Source organism: Equus asinus, chromosome X (assembly GCF_041296235.1).
Source record: "Equus asinus isolate D_3611 breed Donkey chromosome X, EquAss-T2T_v2, whole genome shotgun sequence".
Taxonomy (NCBI): Eukaryota; Metazoa; Chordata; class Mammalia; order Perissodactyla; family Equidae; genus Equus; species Equus asinus.
In genome coordinates this window covers 53,954,263-53,978,429 of record NC_091820.1, presented here as the reverse complement: position 1 = coordinate 53,978,429, position 24,167 = coordinate 53,954,263, and the positions used below count along the sequence as shown (strand labels likewise).

Genomic DNA, 24,167 nt, shown 5'->3' with positions numbered 1-24,167 from the left:
AATATGCTGCTAAGACTGATGTTGAAGAGCATACTGCCTATGTTTTCTTCTAGAAGTTTCATGGTTTCAGATCTTACATTCAAGTCTTTAGTCCATTTTAAGTTAATTTTTGTGTGTGGTGTAAGATAACAGTCTGCTTTCATCCTTTTGCATGTGGCTGTCCAGTTTTCCCAACACCATTTATAAACGAGACTTTCCTTTCTCCATTGTATGTTCTTGGCTCCCTTGTTGAAAATTAGCTGTCCAAAGATGTGTGGTTTTATTTCTGGGGTCTCAGTTCTGTTCCATTGATCTGTGTGTCTGTTTATCTGTGAGTACCATGCTGGTTTGACTACTATAGCTTTGTAGTATATTTTGAAATCAGACAGTGTGATACCTTCCGCTCATTTCTTTTTTCTCAGGATTCCTCTGGCTATTGGGGGTCTTCTGTTGTTCCATATAAGTTTTAGAATTCTTTTTTCTAGCTCTGGGAAAAGTGTCATTGGAACTTTGATAGGGATTGCATTGAATCTGTAGATTGCTTTAAGAAGTATGAACATTTAACTATGTAAATTCTTCCTATCCAAGAGCATGGAATATCTTTCCATTTCTTTGCGTCGTCTTCAATTTGTTTCAACAATGTTTTATAGTTTCAGTGTACAGGTCTTTCACCTCTTTGGTTAAGTTTATTCCTAGGTATTTTATTCTTTTTGTTGCAGTTGTAAAGGGGATTGTATTCTTAATTTCTCTTCCTGCTACTTCATTGTTAGTGTATAGGAATGCAACTGATTTTGGTATGTTGATTTTGTATCCTGCAAATTTACCTTATTAATTTATTTCTAATAGATTTCTGATGGATTCTTTAGGGTTATATGTATAAATAAATAAATATATATATATATATATAAATATATATATATATATATATATATATAAAATCATGTCATCTACAAATAGTGACAGGTTCTCTTCTTCCTTTCCAATTTGGATCTCTTTTATTTCTTTCTCTTGCTTGATTGCTCTGCCTTTGTCTTCCCATATCAAGTTAAATAAAAGTGGTGAAAGTGGGCATCCTTGTCTGGTTCCTGTTCTTAGAGGGATAACTTTCAGTTTTTCCTTATTGAGAAGGATATTATCTGTGGATTTGTCATAAATGGCCTTTATTATGTTGAGGTAGTTTCCTTCTATACCCATTTTATTCAGAGTTTTTGTCATAAATATATGCTCTATCTTGTCAGATGCTTTCTCTGCATCTACTGAGATGATCATGTGATTTTTATTCTTCACTTTGTTAATGTGGTGTATCACGTTGAGTGGTTTGTGGTTGTTGCACCATCCCTGCATCCCTGGAATAAATCCCACTTGATCATGGTTTATGATCCTTTTAATGTATTGTTGTATTGGATTTGCTGGTATTTTGTTGAGGATTTTTCCATGGATGTTTATTAGTGATATTGGTCTGTAATTTTCCTTTTTTGTGTTGTCCTTGTCTGGTCTTGGTATTGGAGTAATGTTGGCTTTGTAGAATGAGATAGGAAGCTTCCCCAAGTCTTCAAATTTTTAAAGCAGTTGAAAAGGATAGGTATGAAGTCTTCTTTGGATGTGTGGGGGAATTCACCAGGGACGCTGTCTGGTCCTGGTCTTTGGTTTTTTGGGAGGTTTTTGGTTACTGTTTCAATCTCCTTACTGGTGCTTCATCTATTCCAATTCTCTACTTCTTCTTGATTCAGTTTGGGAAGCTGGTATGACTCTAAAAATTCATCCATTTCTTCTAGATTATCCAATTTGTTGGCCTTAAGCTTTTCATAGTATTCTTTTATATTCTTTTGTATTTCTGAGGTGTATGTTGTAATTCCTCATCTTTCTTTTCTGATTTTATTTATTTGAGCCTTCTCTCTTTTTCTTGGTGAGTCTTACTAAAGGTTTTTCAATTTTGTTTATCTTTACAAAGAACTGGCTGTTTGTTTCTTTGATGTTTTTCTGTTTTTTTTTCTCATCTCTATACCATTTATTTCTCCTCTAATTTTTATTATTTCTTTCCTTCTACTGAATTTTGGCTTTGTTCTCCTTCTACTGATTTGGACTTTGTTTGTACTTCTTTTTCCAGTTTCTTTAGGTTGACTGTTATATTGTTTATTTGAGAATTTTCTTGTTTGTTGAAGTAGGCCTGTATTACTTTAAACTTCCCTCTTAGAACTTCTTTTGCTGTATCCCATAAATTTTCACATTTGTATTTTCATTTTCATTTGTCTCCAGGTAATTTTTGATTTATCTTTTAATTTTTTGTTGACACAGTCATTGTTCAGTGGCATACTGTTTAATCTCCACGTATTTGTGGTTTTTCTGATTTTCTTCCTGTAGCTGATTTCTAATTTCATAGCGTTGTTTTCAGGAAACATGCTTGGTATTATTTCAGTGTTCTTAAATTTATTGTGACTTGTTTTGGGGCCTAATAAGTCATTTATCCTGGAGAATTTCTAGGTGCATTTGAAAAGAATGTGTATTCTGTGGTTTTTGGATGGAACGTTCTGTATATATTTACTAAGTCCATCTGGTCTATTGTGTCACATACGTCCAATGTTTCCTTGTTGATCTTCTGTTTGGATGATCTATCCATTCATGTAAGTGGAGTGTTAACGTCCAGTACTATTACTGTGTTTCTATTTCTCCTTTTGTGTCTGTTAATAATTGCTTTATATGTTTAGTACTCCTATGTTGGGTGCATAGATATTTACAAGAGTTATATCCTCTTTGTCTCTTGTTAAATTTTTTGTTTTAAAGTCTATTTTGTTTGATATACTTACTGCTACCCCAGCTTTCTTCTCGTTGCCATTTGCATGGAGTGTGTTTCCCAATCCCTTCACCTTCAGTTTCTGAGTGTCTTTAGGTCCGAACTGTGTCTTCTTGTATGCAGCATAAATATCAGTCATGTTTTTTTATCTAATCGGCCACCCTATGCCTTTTGATTGGAGCATTTAGTCCATTGACATTTAATGTAGCTATTGATAAGAATTCACTTATTGCCATTTTGCTATTTTTTTCTGTGTCTTTTAGTAGTTCTTCTCTGTTCATTTCTCCTCCTCTTGCTCTCTTCCCTTGTGGTTTGATGGCTTTCCTTAGTATTTTTTTTGGGTTCCTCCTCTTGATAATTTGTATACTTATTATAGGTTTCTGGTTTGTGATTACCTTGAGGTTCATATATATTAATCTATGTATATAGCAATCTATATTAAGTTGATGGTTTCTTTAGTTTGACCTCTTGCTAAAAGCTCTACTCTTTTACTTCCCTCTTCCCACATTTTATGTTTTTATATTATATATAACCTCTTTTTTTGGTGTGTGTATCTGTTACCCTCTCATAATGGAAATAGATAACTATGGTACTTTTGTCTTTTGATCTTCATATTAGCTTCATAGGTGGTTTATCTCCTACCTTTACTGGATACGTGCCTTTTCCAGTGATTTTATTTTTTTTTTTGATAATTTTTTTATTCCTATTTGTGGTCTTCTGTTTTCCACTTAAATAAGTCCCTTTAGCATTTCTTGTGAGGCTGGTTTCTTGGTGATAAACTCCTGTAATTTTTGCTTAACTCTGGGAAACTCTTTGTCTCTCCTTCCATTCTGAAAGATAACCTTGCCAAGTAGGATATTCTTTGCTGTAGGTTTTTTCCGTTTAGCAGTTTAAATATATCATGCCACACCCTTCTAGCCTGTACAGTTTCTGCTGAGAAGTCAGCTGATAGTCTTATGGGGTTTCCTTCATATATCACTTGTTGACTTTCTCTTGTGGCTTTTATAATTCTCTCTTTATCTTTAATTGTTGACATTTTAATTATAATGTGTCTTGATGTGGGTCTCTCTGGATTTATCTCATTTGTTGCTCTCTGTCTTCCTATTCTTGCATGTCTGTTTCCTGCCTTCAGTTAGGAATGTTTTTAGCTATTATTTCTTCAAATAGATTCTCTGCCCCTTTATCTCTCTCTTCTCCTTCTGGGACACCTACAATATGAATGTTAATCTGCTTGATGTTGTCCCAGAGGACCCTTAGACTGTCCTCATTCTTTTTAATTACTTTTTATTTTTTCTTTTCAGTTTGGGTGATTTCCTCCAGTCTTTCATCCAGCTTATTTAACCATTCCTCTATATCGTCTACTGTGTTATTGAGTCCCTCTAGTATATTCTCAATTTCCAGTATTGTATTCTTGATTTATGATTTGTTCTTTTTTATATTCTCCAAATCTTTTTTGACATTCTCAGTGAGTCATCCATTCTTCTCCCAAGATCAGTGAGCATCCTTGTTACTATTAGTTTTACTCTTTGTCAGGTAGATTGTTTATGTCTGTTTTGTTTAGGTTTTTTTTCTGGGGTTTTGTTCTGTTCCCTTTCTTGGAATGTGTTCCTTTGTCTCCTCATTTTGCCTCTTTCTCTGTGCTTATATCTATGTATTAGATAGGTCAGCTACATCTCCCAATCTTGGAGAGGTGGCCTTATTTAAGAGATTCCTTATGAGGCCCAGCAGTGTGCTTTCCTCTTGTCGCCAGTTCCAAGTGTCCCAGGAGAGTGCCATGTATACGCTATATGTGTCTTTCTGTTGTGGCAGGGTTGCTCTTGCTGCAGGTGCGCAGGGAGGCTAGACTGTTCCCCTGGCTTGCTGGTTGTAATACTCAGCTCCATGTGGCTGCTGTGGACCCTTCTGTCACTTTATTTGGCATGGGGAGCCCCAGCACAGTTGGCTGCAAGGTCTAATAGCACATTCCTTTTGCACCTTTTCTGTTAAGTGAGTATGCCCCCAGCGTTGCTGGTTGATAGGCTCACGGGCTTACAATTGCTATAAGCCCCTGGCCTGCAAGGCTGTTATCAGCTCTCTCAGGATTGCAGCTGAGTGAGGCCTGCACCTAGGCATGGGAGCACCCAATTGTTTCAGGCTTTGGAAGGTAGAGCTGATTCCCTATGTAGCTGTTGGAGAAACACATGTCTCCTCAGCTGACAAGCCCCACCACCCACAGGTCCACACACCTCGTCAACACAGTCCTGCCCTGTGGCTGTGTCCCACCCCACTAAAGCAGACCCAGTTGCCCCACTGCAGAGGCCCCACACACTCCACCAATGCAGGCCCCCTCCTCTTGCATGCCCTGACCCACACAGTCAGATCCACTCACCCAGCTGCAGAAGTTCCAGGCAGCCCACATGTGCAGGCACACACGTTACCCAATGTCTTGCTGTCGGGTTGGCCAGTGCCTAGGGTGGGATGCCCGCCCTGTCTGAGCTGGATTAAATCAGTGCTCTTAGACCTTTGTGCTAAGTGGCCAGGTCAAGAACTTGAATGGCATCTGACAGCATCTGTGTCAGCATGCCTTTACTAGGTCAGAATGATGGCTACTGCCAATGTCTCTGTCCTTGGGCAGATCTCACCTCTCACTGAGATGCACCCAGAACCTATCAAGTGAGTCTGTTTTCACCAAAGGACTGTGCACCTTCCTTTCTGGTGATTTTAGGTTGCTTTCTGAAATGTGTAGAATTTGTGCCTGGGACCTTTAAGAGCAGGCTTTTCTTTCCCTTATGTCTAATAGCTTTCCGGGAGGTATTCACTGTTGTTAGTAGCCAGCAAAGCCCAAGTTATGACACTTTTCTTGGTTGTTCTGAGTCCAAAAGCTGCTTCTTTTGGTAACACTCTCCTGAACAGCTCCCCTGTTCCTCCAGGGAAGCATTTATACCTTAGGATTGCGCCTGGCCAGCTGTGAAGTGCCATGGCTCAAAGGTGGCTTTTTTGTCTCAAGAAGGGAATTTCTGCCTCTTCCACCTCATTCACCACTGTCCCTGGTTGTAGGGGTTCTTTTTATCCAGTTTTCAGTTCTCTCTCAGGGGTAATTGTTCCAAGAGTGTTGGTAAATTTGTTGTGTCCATGGCAGGAGATGAGTTCAGAGCCCACCTACACCACCATCTTGACCCTGTCTGCCTTGATATTTTGTATTGTTTTTCTATTCCTTATTTTCTTCTTTCACTTATCTTTGGGTTTAATTTTGTATCTGTTTTCTGTCTCCTTAAGGTATGAAGTTAGTTAATTGATTTGAGATATTCTTTTTTAAGGTATGCACTTAACAGTTATACATTTCCCTCTTAGCATTGCTTTCACTGCATGCCATGAGTTTCGTATGTTGCATTTTTGTTTTCATTTGTCTCAAAGTGTTTTTTAATTTACTTTCTGATTTCTTTTATGACTCATTGATTGTTTGAGAGTGGGTTTTTATAATTTCCACGTATTTGTGAGTTTTCCAGTTTTCATCCTTTTTATTAATTTGTAATTTCATTCCATTTTCCTCAGCAAAGATACTTTGTATGATTTCAACCTTTTAAAATTTATTAGAATTTGTTTTGTGGCCTAACACATTGCCTATCCTGTAGAATATTCAATGTGCACTTCAAAATATATGTATTCTCTTGTTGTATGGAGTGTTCTTTATATGTCATTTATATCCAGTTGAGTTATAAAGTTTTTGATGTCCTCTTATTCCTTACGTATCTTGTATCTGGTTGTTCTATCCATTATTGAAAACCTTATTGCAGAATTATATATTTCTCCTTTTAGTGTTGTCAATTTTTGTTCACATATTTTAGGGCTCTTATATTTGCTGCATATATGTTTATTATTTTTATATTTTCATGGTGAATTGACCCTTTTGTTAATATATAATGTCTTTCTTTGTTTCCATTTTATAATTTCTGTTTGTTGATATTCTCATTTTATTCATATGTTGTTTTCTTGATTCCATTTAGTTCTTTCTGCATATTTTCCCTTAGCTTTTTGAGCATGTTTAAGATAGTTGTTATAAAGTCTTTGTCTGGTAAGTCCAATGTCTATTGATGGTTTTGTCAAAGTATTTTGTTCCTTGGAATGAACTTTCTTCTCCTTTTTCTTTGTATCCTTTATGATTTTTATTTTTGTTGAAATTTGATCATTTGACTCTTATAATGTGGCAACTCAGGAAATCAGATCAGATTCTCCTACTTCCCTAGGCTTTACTGCTTTTATTATTATTTATTTATTTATTTATTTACGCTGAGGAAGATTCTCCTTGAGGTAACATCTGTTGCCAGTCTTCCACTTTTTGTACGTGACCCACTGTGACAGCATGGCCGCTGACAGATCAGTGGTGTAGGTCTGTACCCAGGGAGTCAAACCCGGGTCACCGAAGCAGAGCACACTGAACTTAATCACAAGCCCACTGGTCTGTTTTGTTAAATTTTTGATTGTTGAGTGCTGTTGTCATCCATTTCTTTTGAGACATTTACAAACTATTTTTGTAATGAGTATTCCTTATCATGTGTGATCACTGAAGACTGTTCCTTTAGCTGTTTTTCAGCTCATCTTTTAATGGAGATTTCCTTGAGTGCAAGAAGCTCAAACAAATAAAAAAGCATATAAGAAAAAAAAAGAGAAAAGCCTCATTTCCTAGTCTTTTCAGATTGGCTGTGTGATGGGTCATTCCACCATTTAGTTAGGCTTGCTCTGAGCCTAGGGCACAGCCTAAAGTAAGAGCTTCAGTTCTTCTCAGGTCTTTTTTGAGCATAAATCTTGACCTGGCTTGTGTGTGGCTTTCTAAAGTTATCTCATACACATGGCTACTCTTGATTGTCATAATTTTCAAAGTGTCTTGCTCTAGCCTCCTCTGTAGGCCTTAGATAGTCTATTGTATGTCGCACCCATTACCTCTTTCCCCATAATCCCTGGGTTCTCTGGGCTGAATGTATCCCTCAAAATTCATATGTTAAAGTCCTAACCCCCAGCACTTCATGATGTGATTCTATTTGGAGATAGGGCCTTTAAAGTGATAATTAAGGCAAAATGAGGTCATATAGATGTGCCCAGGTCTAACATGACTGATGTCCTATAAGAAGATTAGATTAGGACACAGACGCACAGATGGAAGACCATGTGAAGACCCAGGAGATAGACGGCCACCTACATCCGAGGACAGAGGTCATAGCAGAAACCAATCCTGCCAGCATCTTAATCGTGGACTTCTAGTGTCCAGAATTATGAGAAAATGAATTTCTGTTTTTTAAGCCACCTAGTCTATGCTACTTTGTTATGGCACACCTTGGCAAACCTGTATGTTAGGTTTGTAGTCACCCTGTATCTTTTATGAGCAGTGCCCACTGCATTTCCTCCCTGCCTTCTTAGTTATATGAAAGTGAGATGACCATCTTGGATCAGCCCTTTAGATATCATCCAAACAGGTTGGAGCAGGTGTATACAGTAATTTGCAAATAAACTCTGCTCTGCTTCCTGTGGTTTGAGGTCGGGAATTGGGAACTAGGCTGTGACTTGCTTACAACCAAGACCACTACCCCACAGGGGAGGCAAGGGCTAATGAAAAACCACAAAACTTTCCTGCCATTTTGAAGACGGATTTTTCTTCAGTGAGCCTTTACTTGGTTTCAGTAAACCTTTGCTTGTTTTTCAGACCTCCTACAAAGTTGGTTCAGACAGCTGCTGGTTTTTTTTTTTTTTTTTGATGTTTTGGTTGGGAATTAGAGATTGGAGCTTCCTGGCCTGCTGTTTTGCTGACTTCTGCCCCCAGGCCTCTTATTCCCTTCTTTTGTTATTCCTATTAGGGCCTCCTGTCCTATCTGTATGTCTATTTTTATTTTCTATTTTCCAAATGTTTATTTTTCTGTTCTGTGCTCTAGGTGATATCCTCAGATATGTTTTCCAATTCACTACTAGAAGATTGATCATTATTTTCTCTCAGCATGTTGAAACTAATGCTGTTTCTTGTAGCATTAGTTACAGCTGATGAGAAAATGGTTGTCAGTCTGATTATTGTCTCTTTTGAGATGATCTATTATTGGCATATGAATTCTATCTTTTCCTTTATCTCTTTGAATATAGATATAAAAGTAAGTATAATAAATATAAAATAAGTATAATTTTAAAAATACCTTTTGTGTTGCACTGTAATCCTAGATCTCACTGAAGGGTGTTTACACATTTGCCTTAGGTCTCATTTTAGTTTCCTAATGTGGTTTGTAATTTTTGACTAGGAAGTTCTCCTGGGTGGGAGTTGTTTCTCTGGGATTCCCTCATGTGCCTTGGGTTGTGGAGGCATCCTCACGGGACAGTTTTTCTTTTACTTCTTTTTGGAGCTTGCTGGTGCAGGTTCAGGATCAGTTTTAAAGTGAATTTTTATAACCTATGTGAGTAATAAAAATTTTATATCCTATCAGCAAAAACTCATGGTTCTGGGTAACTGTTTATTTTGCCTCAATGTAAGACTGTCTGTTATGTTCTCTGCAACATCCTAGGCCAGTGGGATTCATGCAAGAACCTCATTCCAGCTCCCGGCTCTTACAGAATGCTCCCTTGCCTGTCAAAAAAATCCCAATTCCCACATTGTTTAGCCACACACAAAACTGGGTGAGCAGTGCAAGATAGGTTGTGGAAAGATGGAAGGAAAGACCTGGAGATGGTAAATGAAACTTATAGGTTTATTGGGAGTTGCTTACAGGGAATGGCAAGTGGTGGCCAGCTGGATAGAAGTATGCACTCACTACTGCCCCTTGAGAGACACTTGCTTAAGTAGGCAGAGGAACAAAGGCTGCACACTTGCCAAGGGTGATTGTCCCTGTATGATCTGCATTCCAAGGACCACAGCTGCCCATGGAGGGACTCTGTGTTCCCTCCGACTGTGACGATCTTTGAGCTAACTCTCCCATGAGAAATAACTGGGCTGGCCAAGCTAAGGACTGTTATCATGATGAGTGCTGGCGTGTGCTGAAGACAAGGGGCTTCAAGGATTCCTGGCTGCTGTTAAAGGGCATGCAGACTAGTGCCCCTACACACATACAGTCAATTCTTTTTATTCATGATAGTTATGTTCTATAAAGTCATTGGAAACTTTGAATTAGTGAATATCGAACCACTGCTTCTCAAGGAAGTACAGAGGTTCCTTTAAGCCGCTGGTCACAACACTTTGATCAACTGATTACTACATAACCTTGCTTTTTGTGTGTTTCTTTTTAAAGACACCTTATTTTATATATATTGTTGATTCGTTAACGTTGAACTCATGACTAACAGCAGTATAACTAATGACTGATCGAAGCTTATCTAATATACAATTTTTTTCTGTAAGGCACATCACAACTGTCTTATTCTTAGGCACATGAGACAGTACTTTAGCACTACGCTAAGGGGCAATATTAAACAGCTAAATCCCCAACAAAAAGCAGAAAAAATGTGAAAAGCATGGCACTAAATAGACCTCAAAAAGGACGCTCATTTATGGTATGAGAGCTAAAATAAGAAAGCAGCATTGCCTTTATTTACTTTTTATTTTTTGTTTTTATTGTTGTCATAATAGTTTATAACATTGTGAAATTTCAGTTGTGCATTATTATTTGTCAGACACCATATAAGTGTACCCCTTCACCCCTTATCCCCACCCCCCACCCTGCTTCCGCCTGGTGAACACTAAACTGTTCTCTGTCAATAAGTTGGTTTATATACCACAAATTAGTGAAATGATATGGTGGTTGTGTTTCTCTGTCTGGCTTATTTCACTTAATACCCTCAAAGTCCATCCATGTGGTTGTGAATGGGACAATTTTGTCTTTTTTTTATGGCTGAGTAGTATTCCATTGTAATATATCCCACAACTTCCTTATCCAATCATCAGTTGATGGGCACTTGGGGTGCTTCCACATCTTGGCTATTGTGAATAATGTAGCAATGAACATAGGGGTGCATAAGTCTCTTTGTGCTGTTGATTTCAAGTTTTTTGCGTAAATACCCAGTAGTGGGATAGATGGGTCATATGGTGTATCTATTTTTAATTTATTGAGAAATCTCCATAATGTTTTCCATAGTGGCTGCACCAGTTTACATTCCCACCAGCAGTGTATGAGGGTCCCCTTTTCTCCACAAGCTCTCCAGCATTTGTTTTTTGTCTTGGTGATTATAGCCATTCTAACGGGCATAAGGGATATTTAAGTGTAGTTTTGATTTGCATTTCCCTAATAATTAGTGATGTTGAACATTGTCTCATGTGCCTATTGACCATCTGTATATCTTCATTTGAAAAATGATGGTTTCTATCCTCTACCCATTCTTTGACTGGGTTGTTTGTTTTTCTGTAGTTTAGTTGTGTGAGTTCTTTATATATTATGGAGCTTAACCCCTTGTTGGTTATATGCTTTGCAAATATTTTCTCCAATTTGGTGCGTTTTTTTGTTTTGATCCCGGTTTCCTTTGCCTTCCAGAAGCTCTTTAGTCTGATGAAGTCCCACTTGTTTATTTTTTGATTTGTTTCCCTTGTTTGAGTAGACGTGGTATTTGAAGAGATCCTTTTAAGGCTGATGTCAAAAGGTGTACTGCCTATATTTTCTTCTAGAAGTTTTATGGTTTCAGGTCTTTCCTTCAAGTCTTTTGTCCATTTTGAGTCTATTTTTGTGTATGGAGAAAGATAGTGGTCTACTTTCATGGTTTTGCATGTTGCTGTCTGGTTTTCCCAGCGCCGTTTATTGAAGAGAATTTCCTTTCTCCATTGTATGTTGTTGGCTCCTTTGTTGAAGATTAGCTGTCCATATATATGTGGTTTTATTTCTGGGCTTTCAATTCTGTTCTGTTGATCTGTGTGCCTCTTTTTGTACCAATACCATGCTGTTTTGATTACTATAGCTTTGTAATATATGTTGAAGTCAGGAATTGAGATGCCTCCAGCTTCGTTCTTGTTTCTTAGTATGGCTTTGGATATTCAGGGCCTTTTCTTTCCCCATATAAATTTTAAGATTCATTGTTCTCTTTCTCTGAGAAATGTCATTGGGATTCTGATTGGGATTGCATTGAATGTGTAGATAGCTTTAGGTAGTATGGGCATTTCAAGTATGTTTATTTTTCCAATCCATCTGCATGGAATGTCTCTCCATTCTTTTATGTCATTATGGATTTCTCTCAGTAATGTTTTATAGTTTTCCTTGTATAGGTCTTTCACCTCTTTGGTTAAATTTATTCCTAAATGTTTTATTCTTTTTGTTTCAATTGTAAATGGGATTGTATTCTTGAGTTATCGTTCTGTTGGTTCATTATTGGAGTATAGAAGTGCCACTGAGTTTTGCAAGTTGATTTTGTACCTTGCAACTTTACTGTAGTCGTTGATTATATCTAATAGTTTCCAATGGATTCTTCAGGGTTTTCTATATATAAAATCATGTCATCTGCAAACAGTGAGAGTTTAACTTTTTCATTGCCTATTTGGATTAATCTTATTTCTTTTTCTTGCCTAATTGCTCTGGCCCAAACCTCTAGTACTGTATTGAATAGGAGTGGTGAGAGTGGGCACCATTGTTTTGTTTGTGTTCTCAGAGGGATGGCTTCCAGTTTTTCCCCAATGAGTATGATGTTGGCTGTGGGTTTGTCATATATGGCCTTTATTATGTTGTACTTTCCTTCTATACCCATTTTATTGAGAGTTTTTATCATGAATGGGTGTTGGATCTTGTTAAATGCTTTCCCTACATCTATTCAGATGATCATGTGCTTTTTCTTCCTTATTTTGTTAATGTGATGTATCATGTTGATTGATTTACAGACGTTGAACCATCCCTGTGTCACTGGGATGAATACCACTCAATCATGTTTTATGATGTGTTTAATGTATTGCTCTATTTGTTTTGGCAATATTTTGTTGAGGATTTTTGCGTCTATGTTCATCAGTGATATTGGCCTGTAATTTTCCTTCTTTGTGTTTTCCTTGCCTGGCTTTGTTATCAGGGTGATGTTTGCCTCATAGAACGTGTTAGGAATTTTTTCATCTTGCTCAATTTTTTGGAATAGTTTGAGAAGGATAGGTAATAAATTTTCTTGAATATTTGGTAGAATTCTCCAGAGCAGCCGTCAGGTACTGGAGTTTTATGTTTTGGAATGTTTTTGATTATTGTTTCAATCCTTTCTTGTGATTGGTCTATTCAGATTCTCTATTTCTTCTTGATTCAGTTTTGGGTGGTTGTAAGAGTCTAAGAATTTATCCATTTCTTGTATATTGTACAGTTTGTTGTCATATAGTTTTTAATAATATACTCTTATAATCTTTTGTATTTCTATGATATCTTTTGTAATTTCTCCTCTTTTACTGCTAATTTTATGTATTCCAGCCTTCTCTTCTTTTCTTAGTGAGCATGGCTAAGGGTTTGTCAATTTTATTTATCTTCTCAAAGTCTAGCTCCTTGTTTCATTGATTCTTTCTACAGTCTTTTTTGTGTCTATTTCATTTATTTCTGCTCTAATTTTTAGTATTTCCTTTCTTCTCTTGAGTTTGGGTTTTGTTTGTTATTCCTTTCCTATTTCTGTTACGTGTAGTTTAAGATTGCTTATTTGAGCTTTGTCTTGTTGTTTAATATGATCCTGTATTGCTATAAATTTCCCTCTTAAGACTGCATTTGCTGCATCCTATATGAGTTTATATTGTGTTTTCATTCTTGTTTGTCTCCAGATATTTTTTGATTTCTCCCTTCATTTCTTTGATGATCCATTTGTTGTTCAGTAGCATGTTGTTCCGTCTCCACATTTTTGTTCTTTTCCAAGCTTTGTTCTTGTAGTGGGCTTCTAGTTTCATAGCATTATAGTTGGAAAAGACTAGATTTGATTTCAATCTTCTTAAATTTATTGAGGTTTGCCTTGTTTCCAAATATATGATCTATCCTTGAGAATGTTCTATGAACACTTGAGAAGAATGTATATTCTGCTGTTTTTGGATGGAGTGTTCTAGATATATCTACTAAGTCAATCTGGTCCAGTTTTCATTCAATTCCACTATTTCTTTGTCGACTTTCTGTCTGGATGGTCTATCTATGATGTAAGTGGGATGTTGAGGTCCCTTTCTATTAATGTGTTGTCAATAATATGTCCTTTTAGATTTGTTAATAGTTGCTTTTTGTAGTTTCGTGCCCCTGTATTGGGTGCATTTATGTCTACAAGTGTCTTATTGGTGGAATGTCCCTTTCATCATTATATACTGCCCCTCTTTGTCTCTCTTTACCTGTTTTATGTTGAACTCTACTTTGTCTAAGTATGACAACACCTGCTTTCTTTGATTTGCCATTAACTTGAAGTATTGTCTTCCATACCTTCACTGTAAGCCCGTGTTTGTCTTTGGAACTGAGATGTGTTTCCTGGCGGGGGGGATATATTGTTGGGTATTGTTCTTTAATCCATCCTGCCACTCTGTGTTTTTTGATTGGAAAATTCATTCCATTTACATTTAGAGTGATTATTGATATATGATGGCTTAATACTGTCATCTTATCACTCACTTTCCAGTTCTTCTGCACTTCCTGTTTCTCCTCACTTGTATTTCAGACTACCAATTCAATTAGGTAGTTTTCTGTGGTGGCTTTCTTCATTTTCTCCTTGTTTATCATATACGGTTCTGTTCTAATTATTAGTTTAGTTGTTATCTTTAAGTTTGCATATAATGTCTTGTAGATGACATACTCCATTTTCTGATAGTCTCCATTTCCTCAGACTATGCCAATTCTCTCTTTCCTCTTCCCCTTCTAACTTATTTTTGTCGTATCTTATTCCATCTTGTGTTTTGAATTTGTGGTTAAAATGCTGAGATTATTTTTATTTTGTTTTTCCCTTCTTTTTATTGTTAATGTTAAAGTTAAGTGTTTTCTAACCTGATCTGCTCGAAAGCTGCCATTTTCTGATTATTGCCTATCTAGTCATCTCCTTGATCAGGGCTTTGTAGCCCTTTTCTTATTTTTTTTTCAGGTGTGAGGACCTTCTTGAGTGTTTCTTGTAGGTGCTTCTTGTTGCAATGAAATCCCATAATTTCGTTTATTTGGGAAAATTTTTATTTCTCCATTGTATGTGAAGAATTTTTTCACTACATAGAGTTTTCTTGGTTGAAAATTTTTGTCTTTCATAATTTTGAATCTATCATTCCACCTCCTAGCCTGTAATGTTTCTGCTGAGTAATCGCCGAGTGCCTGATAAGGGTTCTTTTGTAAGTTATTTTCTTCTGCCTTCCTGCTCATAGTATTTTTTCTGTGTCATTTACTTTTGCCAGCTTTACTACTATATGCCTTGCAGTAGGTCATTTTATATTGATCTACTTATGAGATCTATTGGCCTATTTCACTTGTATTTCCAACCCTTTCCCCAGATTTGGGAAGTTCTCAGCTATTATTTCTTTGAATGAGATTCCGCTCCATTCTCCTTCTCTATCCCTTCTGGAATACCTGTAATCCTTATGTTGCATCTCCTGATTGAGTCAGATATTTCTCTGAGAGTTTCTTCATTTCTTTTTAGGCTTACTTCTCTCTTCTCCTAAATCTGGAGCATTTCAATGTTACTGTCCTCTAAGTTGCTAATTCTGTCCTCCATAATGTCATCTTTGTTGTTTAGTGACTCTAGTCTTTTCTTTATCTCACACATTGTATTTTTCATCTTCAACAATTCTATTTGGTTGTTCTTTAAAGTTTCCCTCTCTTTTGTGATGATGTTCCTGAATTTGTTGATTTGTCTTTCTGTGTTTTCTTGTAACTCGTTGAGTTTTTTAATGAATTTCTGTTTCTTCAGTGTTGCTTTCTGGTTAGTTTTCACTTTACTTCTGGTCTGGAAATTTAATGTACTTTTTCATACTGCTTGATGGCATCAACTTTTGCCTCCACATAGTCTTATTATCTGGTCGCAGCTCCCACCTCCTGCCACTGGGTAGGTATCAGGCACTGTGTATTCTTGTCCCAGCATGTTCCAGGGCTCCCCAACTCCAGCCACTGACTCCTTTTCTCTCTGTGTGACGCTTTGACCAATGGTAGATTTTGAGCATGAGGCAGGGGGTGAGGTGCTTTCTTTCTCCTGTGCTTCCCCCAGCCTCTGGTTTTCTCTCTGTGCCATGCTCTAGTCAATTTCTGGGCTGGAGTGCCTGAGTGCCTCCCCCAGCTGCTGCTTTTCTCACTGCGCAGTGGTCTGTGCCATCACAGGGCTGGAGTGCTGGGTGGTGGAAGGAGTTCCTTCATATACCTGCACACCTTTTCCAGCTGCCGTCTGTCTCTCCATGTGGTGCTCTCTATAAGACTCGGAGGGCCTTCTGAGGGAGGAGGGCATATGACAGGCTGCTTATAGCCCTGTCTCTGTCCTGTCTCTGTCCAGTCTCTGTGTATGGTGTAAACAATGGTCTACTTTCATTCTTTTGCATGTGGCTGTCCAGTTTTCAAAACACCATTTATTGAAGAGACTTTCCTTTCTCCATTTTATGTTCTTGGCTCCTTTGTCAAAGGTTAACTCTCCATAGATGTGTTCTTTTGTTTCTGGGCTTTCAATTCTGTTCCATTGATCTCTGTGTCTGTTTTTGTCCCAGTACCACGCTGTTTTGATTCCTATAGCTTTGTAGTACATTTTGAAGTCAGCGATTGTGATGCCTTGAGCTTTGTTCTTGTTTTTCAGGATCGTTTTGGCTGTTAAGGGTCTTTTTTTATATATGTATAAATTTTAGGTTCTATTTCTGTGAAGAATGTCATTGGGATTCTGATTGGGATTGCATTGAACCTGTAGATTGCTTTAAGTAATATAGACGGTTTAACTATGATCAATTCTATCCAGGAGCATAGACTAACACTTGATTTCTTTATGTCTTCGATTTCTTTCTATAATATAAGTTCCAGTGTATGGGTCTTTCACCTCCTTGGTTAAATTTATTCCTAGGATTTTTATGTCTTTTGTTGTGATTGTAAATGGAACTGTATTCTTGAGTTCTTTTTCTACTAGGTCATTATTATTGTATAGAAATGCAACTGGTTTTTGTAATTTGATTTTGTATCCTGCAACTGTCCTGTATTTGTTGATTATTTCTAATAGTTTTTTGGTGAATTCTTTAGAGTTTTCTACATATAGACTCATGTCATCCACAAATAGTGAGAGTTTTACTTCTTCCTTTGGATCTCTTTTATTTCTTTGACTTGCCTAATTGCTCGGGCTAAAACTTTCAGTGCTATTTTGAATAAGGGTGACAAGAGTGGGCATTCTTGTTTTCTTCTTGTTCTCAGAGAAATAGCTTTCATTTTCACTGTTGAGTATGATGTTGACTGTGGCTTTGTCATATATGGCCTTTATTATGTTGAGGTACTTTCCTTCTATACTTATTTTATTGAGATTTTTTTTTTTATCATAAATGGGTGTTGGATCTTGTCAAATGCTTTCTCTGCATCTATTGAGATGATCATGTGATTTTTATTCTTCATTTTTTTAATGTTGTTTACCACATTGATTGATTTGTGGATATTGAACCATCCCTGCATCCCTTGAATAAATCACACTTGATTGTGGTGTAGTATCCTTTTAATATATTTTTATATTAGATTTGCTAATATTTTGTTAAAGATTTTTGCATCTATCTTCATCAGAGTTATTCGCCTGTAATTTTCCTTTTTTGTGTTGTCCTTCTCTGATTTTGGTATCAAAGTAATATTGGTTGTAAAACGAGTTAAGAAGCATCTCGTCCTCTTCAATTTTTCTGAATGGTTTGATAAGGATAGGAACTAATTCTTTGAGTGTTTAGTAGAACTTACCAGAGAAACCGTCTGGTCCTGGACTTTTGTTTAGGGGGAGGTTTTTGATGATTGTTTCAATGTCTTTGTGATTTGTCTGCTCAGATTCTCTGTTTCTTCTTGATTTGGATTTAGGAGGTCATATGATTCTAAGAATTTATCCATTTCTTCTAGGTTATCGGTTTGTGCACATAGCTTTTCACACTATTTCTTTTAATCCTTTGTATTTCTGTGGTGTTGGTTGTAATTTCTCCTCTTTCATTTCTGATTTTGTTTATTTGAGTCCTCTCTCTTTTTTCTTAGTGAGTCTGTCTAAGGGTTTGTCAATTTTGTTTATCTTCTCAGAGAACCAGTTCTTAGATTTAATGATCCTTTCTATTGTTATTTTTAGTCTCTATTTTGTTTATTTCTGCTGTGATTTTTGTTGTTTATTTCCTTCTGTTGAGTTTGGGCTTTGTTTATTTTTCTTTTTCTTGTCCTTTTATGTATAGGATAAGCTTGTTTATTTGAAATTTTTATTCTTTGTTGAAGTAGTGTTGTACTGCTATAAATTCCCTATTAGTGCCTGTTGTGGCATCCCAGAACAGTTGGTATTTTGTGTTTTCATTTTCATTTGTCTGTAGGTATTTTTTTATTTCTCTTTTGATGTCTTCATTGATCCAATAGTTGTTAAGTAGCATGTTGTTTAGTCTCCACATATTTCTCACTTTCCTAGCTTTTTTCCTGTAATTGATTTCTAGTTTCAAAGCATTATGGTCAGAAAAGTTGCTTGACATGTTTCAACCTTCTTAAATTTATTGAAGCTTTCTTTGTTTCCCAACATGTGGTCTATCTTTGAGAATGTTCTGCATGCACTCGAAAAGAATGTGTTTTCTGCTGTTTACGGTTGGAACATTCTATATATATCTATTAAGGCTATCTACTCTAGTGTTTCATTTAAGGCCACTCTTTCCTTGTTGACTTTCTGTCTGGATAATCTACCCATTGATGTAAGTGGTGTGTTGAGGTCTTCTACTGTTATTGTGTTGCTGTCCATTTCACCAATTCGGTCTGTTAATAGTTACTTCATATACTCTGGTGCCCCTGTGTTTGGTGCATGTATATTGATGAATGCTATGTCTTCTTCCTGGTTGTCCCCTTTATGATTATATAATGCCAACTTTGTTTCTTGTTGTCTGTTTTATCTTCAAGTCTACTTTGTCTGGTTTAAGCATGGCTATACCTGCTTTCTGTTGCTTGCCATTTGCTTGGATTATCATCTTTCATCCCTTCATTCTGAGTGTATGTTTGTCTTTGGAGCTGAGACTTGTTTCCTGGAGGTAGCATATTGTGGGGTCTTGTTTTTTCATCCATCCAGCTACTCTCTGTCTTTTGATTGGAGAGTTCAGTCTATTTACATTTAGAGAGATTATTGTTATATGAGGGCTTAATACTGCCATTTTATCTTTTGTTTTCTGGTTGTTCTATAGTTCCATTGGTTCTTTTCTTTTTCTTTTTGTCTCCCATTTCAACTTGGTGGTTTTCTGTGATAGTTTTCTCTTTTTTTATGATTTGTGACTCTGCTCTGATTTTCTCTTTTGTAGTTACCATGAGGTTTGTATAAAAGATCTCGTAGATGAGATAGTCCTTTTTCTGATGGAATCTTATATCCATTAGACTTTTCAGGTTCCCTCCCTTTCCTCTTCCCCTTCTATGTGTTTGTTATCATAAATTATTCTTTTTTGTGCTTTGAGTCTGTGCCCAAATTGAAGTGATTATGGTTGTTTGATGCTTTCTTTCCCTTTATTTTTATGTTATAAGTTAGAGTTTGCTAATCTAGTCTGATACAGAGCTGAAATTTTCTGATTTTGTCTATTTATCTTCTTGCTCAAAGCTTTGTAAACCTTTGTCTTTTGTTTCAGGTAGGGCTCCCTTCATCATTTCTTGTAAGGCAGTTTTAGTGGTGATGAACTCCTTCTGTTTTTTTTTTTGTTCTGGGAAAGTTTTATTTCTCCTTTGTATCTGAAGGATAATTTTTGCTGAAAGAGTATTCTTGACTGATAGTTTTAGTTTTCAATATTTTGAATATATCATTCCACTCTCTCCTAGCCTGTAGACTTTCTTCTGAGAAATCTCCTAAAAGCCTGATGGGGATTCATTTGTAGGTTATTTTCTTCTCTCTTGGTGCTCTTAATATTTTTTCTTTGTCATTGACTTTTGACAGTTTTAATATTATATGCCTTGGAGGAGGTTCTTTTGCATTGAGCTAATTAGGAGTTCTTTTAGCTTCACGTCCTTTCATGTCCAGTTCCTTCCTCAGGTTTGGTAAGTTGTCAGCTATTATTTCTTTGAATAAGCTCTCTGTTTCTTTCTCCCTCTCTTCTCCTTCTTGGCTACCTTTAATCCTTATGTTACTTTTCCTAATTGAGTCAGATATTTCTCAAAGAACTTCTTAATTTTTTAAAAGTCTTAGTTCTCTCTCCTCCTCCACCTGAATCGTTTCTGGCTTTTTATCTTGAAGCTCACTAATTCTCTCCTCCATAAGTCTGCTCTATTTTTAATGCTTTCTTCATTATTTTTTTATCTCATTTATTGTGTTCTTCATCTCCAGAATTTCTGTTTTTTTTTTTTTTTTAGAATTTCAATCTCTTTGGTGAAGTATTCCTTCAGGTCATTAATTTTATTCCAGAGCTCACTGAGCTATCTTTCTGAGTTTTCTTGTAACTCATTGAGTTTCTTTATGACAGGTATTTTGAATTCTCTGTTAGTTAGACTATAATGTTTTGTGACTTCAGGTTTGTTTTCTGGAGAGTTTTCATTCTTTTGTTCTGTCATGTTACTGTAGTTTCACACGGTACTTGAGGAATTGAACCTCTGCTTGTGTATTTGTGGTAGTAACCACCTTTCTTCTTTGCATAAGACTTTGGTTACTTTTGTTCTGAGCTACTTCCGGTTTTGTTTGAGGGCTTGCAATTCCCACCACCCACTGCCCCTGCTAGAGGCATTGTCAGTACTCTCATTGTGCTGCTGGTGCCTCTGAGGTTGCTGGTGCTGTGTTGCTTACAATGTCAGTGTAGTCTCAGGTGTCGCTACTTGGGTCACCAGCATCCCAGCACTTCTGCTGCTTCCTGGGTCTCCTGGGTATCTTGTTCCTCCACTGGCTCTCCATAGGCTCGGATGCTGCCACTCAATGCACCAGCTATGCTGCTGCCCCCAGGTTGTCTCAGGCTGCTGTTGCACTGCTGCCCAGTTTGCTGGTTTCATGGGTGTTGCTGCTGCTGCCCGGGCCCAGAAGCCTGGGGACTTGTATGCAGCCCCTGCTGCTGATAAAGCTGATGTTGGGGGTACCACCACTGGCAGCTGGGCCACCAGTTTGGCTGTGGTTCTTGCTGCCCCTTATCATAGGTTCCACTTGCTATTGTCTGCCATCATGCTGACGTCACTCAATTGTGATGAAATTTTATACCATCATTAAAATTTTGTATAATAAATTTAAAAATCACTGACCAAAAAAAATACATTTGTCTGGCCATAGCACTCTCAGTATTTTCATTCATTTTCTCCTTAATTTACGTCCTTAGGTGAATACTCTGTGAGCAAGTTAAATTTGTTCCTTTGCCAGATAGTATCCTAACCCAAGCTGTCATCTGGTTCATGTTATAGTCTCCAAATGGCGCCTCTATTGTCGTTGAAAGGGCCCTGCAGAGGCAGATGGACTGCCTGGCTTCTAGTTCCAGCTCTTCCAGCTAGCTCTGAGACATGGAGTTAAATTTTTCTTTGTAGGATGATTGTAAATATTTGGCAAGAGGTGAGAAAGCAAGTCCATTGCCCATAACAGTGCTCAATGAATGCTTAAGGAGACTCTTTTAGTTGTACAACTAAGTAGCTTTAACTCTTACAGGCTTTGAGTAGAACAGGTCAGAGAGCACAGGGATTGAGGATAAAACCTATCCCATAACTTAAAGAAGGATTTCACTAAGCTTCCCTCCTTCTTCTTTAGTGTGTGGTTTTACTTGTTCAAATCTTCTACTGAAGGTCTAATCTTTTACTTAACTGCATTCAATGCTAGTTTTTATGTGCTGGCAGCACTTCCTCATGCTTTTCTCCCATCTGCCCTAACAGAGATGAGGAAATCAATCAAAAGACAGCAGTGTTGACCATTTCTCCTCTTTCCCTTCCTTTTCAGATTATTCCTCAGCTGTTCAGAAATTTTCACAGACGCTGCAGTCCTTTCAGTTTGATTTCATTGGAGACACTCTGACTGATGACGAAATTAACATTGGTAAGTCTTCAGCTACACGTGACCATGTGCCTCTCAATGCAGGTCTGAGATCATGCAGCCTTCTTGGTTGTGGATACAGAGAACCTGGGCATCTTCATCCCCTGTGGTCCAGTGCCAAGCTCCTGGGAGACTGCTTACAAAGGATAAAGAAACATTCCCTCCCAGTTGCATTTCCTCCTTACACAAAAGCAATCCAAAGATATCCCTTAAACCTCCACTGAGGCCTTTGACTCAGTCAGTCTGCAGGGCAATTTTTCTTTAAAGAATCTAATGCATGATATTTTTTTGCAAAGGATAAATTAAAGTTTGATTTTGTTTATCTTCCAAGATAAATCAGAGTAATAGTCTTCTAAGGAACAAATTCCCCAGAAAGTTTTAAATTAGTATTTATATATGTACAGCTTTTCAGGCAACAGAAGATTTGACATCTCCCTTGGGAACTGAATTTAACAACTCACTCGAAGGGCTGTGTTATCTTAGACAAGATATTTCCTCTCTCTGAGCCTTAGTCTTGTCTTCTGTCAAATATGGTTAGTATCTATCTATCAAGGATGTTACAAAGGTGAGATTGAACTGTGTCAGTAAAAGGAAATTTGTGTTTGTGATAGTAGTTATGAAGTTAAAGTATTGTCAGCAAACTATGGCCCTTTGGACAAATCTTGCCCATCACATAAAATTTTGTTGGAATATAGCCACACTTATTTGTTTAAGTATTGTCCTTTGGGTGCTTTAGCACTACACCAGTAGCATTGAGTAGTAGTGGCAGAGACTAGAAGGCTTTCAAAACCTAAAATATTTGCCCTCTTGCCATTTAAGAAAAAGTTTGGTGACCACTGAGTTAAAGAGTTAGTGTAAAGCATTTGCTGGATGAGAACACTGAACCACAGAACTATTGTGAATGATCTCATTTCACTGAAACATGTTAGTAACAGAATCATATTTATGAACCCTAGAACTAAAAGAAAAAATATATTATCATTAAATGTTCATTGTAGTAAATATGAATACTATATAAAAGAATAAAATTACTTCTGGCACAGAAGCAATGTACTGAAAGTTCTGACATGTTATCTTTTAACTCTCTTTTGCACATGTATCTGTTTTATGTGTGTGCAGTTTAGTTCATACCAGATACCTAATTTTGTCTTTTTAGCCTAACATTTCATCATAAGCATTTTCTCATAACCTTTAAAATTCTTTGTAAATTTTGTGGGGGCTCAAGAACATTGGTTTGTTCACTGCTGTTTCCCTAGCACATAGAAGTGTGCACAGCATATAGTAGATGCTCCATACATGGTTGCTGAATGAATGAATAATGGGTGCATTGGAATTTCATTATTACAGGAGCCATACTTTATGTAATATTCAACTATTGTTGGAAATTTGCCTATTTCCAACGTTTCACTATTATATATAATACTACAATGACTATTTTTACTATGATTAAGATTGGTGACAGTTTTGGTTAAATCTGGTGGTGTAACTAGTGAGGCAGACATTTGCATTTGGATTATTTCCTTATTCACTCCATTTTACTTCTGTAAATCTATTTTGGTCCAAGGGCATGACTTATTTAAAAGTTAATATTATGGGCTCTGAAGTCAGAGAGCCCAAGTTTAAACCCTAGCTTTGCAACTTATTAGCTGTGTAACTTTGGCAAGTGACTTCACCTCTCTGAGTGTTAATTTTTCTAAACTATAAAATAGGGGTGAAGTGATCAATGCAAAGTGTGCACAGTGCCTAAATAAATGTTAGCTATTTAATCATTATTGTTAATACGAGATTTGTTTTCTTTGTACTCTGCAATGGACTGAATGTTTAGTGTCCCCCTAAAATTCATCTGTTGAAATTCTAGCCCCCAATGTGATGGTGTTAGGAGGTGGGGTTTTGGGAAGTGCCTAGCTCATGAAAGTGGAGCCCTCGTGAGTGGAATTAGTGCTCTTATAAAAGAGAGCCCAGTGAGCTCTATGACTTTCTTTCCATCATGTGATGATACAATGAAAAGTTAGTTCTCTGCAACCTGGAAGAGAGCTCTCACCAGAACCTGACCATGCTGACACCCTTATCTCAGACTGCCAGCCTTTGGAACTGTAAGAAACAAATTTCTGTTGTTTATAAGCCACCTAGTCTATGGTATTTTGTTATAGCAGCCAAACTCATAAGACAAAAATTGGTACTGAACACTGGGGGTGCTGCTATAACAAATATGTGAAAATGTAGAAGTAGCTTTGGAACTGGGTAATGGCCAGAGGCTGGAAGAGTTTTAAGGTGCGTTTAAAGGCAAGTAAGGTGAGAACTCAGAAAGAGAAGAGAATGGTTGAGAAAGCTTCAATCTTCTTGGACAATACTTAAGTAGTCATGAACAGAATATTGGTAG

General features: G+C 37.1%; 1 protein-coding gene across 3 annotated transcripts in view; it reads left to right on the top strand.

The window, feature by feature from the left end:
• OPHN1 (oligophrenin 1) overlaps positions 1–24,167 on the top strand; it is a 496,179-nt gene that overhangs the window by 166,307 nt on the left and 305,705 nt on the right. For all 3 annotated transcript variants that reach the window (XM_070502226.1, XM_070502227.1, XM_070502225.1), the window contains exon 3: positions 21,695–21,790. In XM_070502226.1, the coding sequence (XP_070358327.1) occupies positions 21,695–21,790 (96 nt within the window). The remainder of the gene's footprint in view (positions 1–21,694; positions 21,791–24,167) is intronic.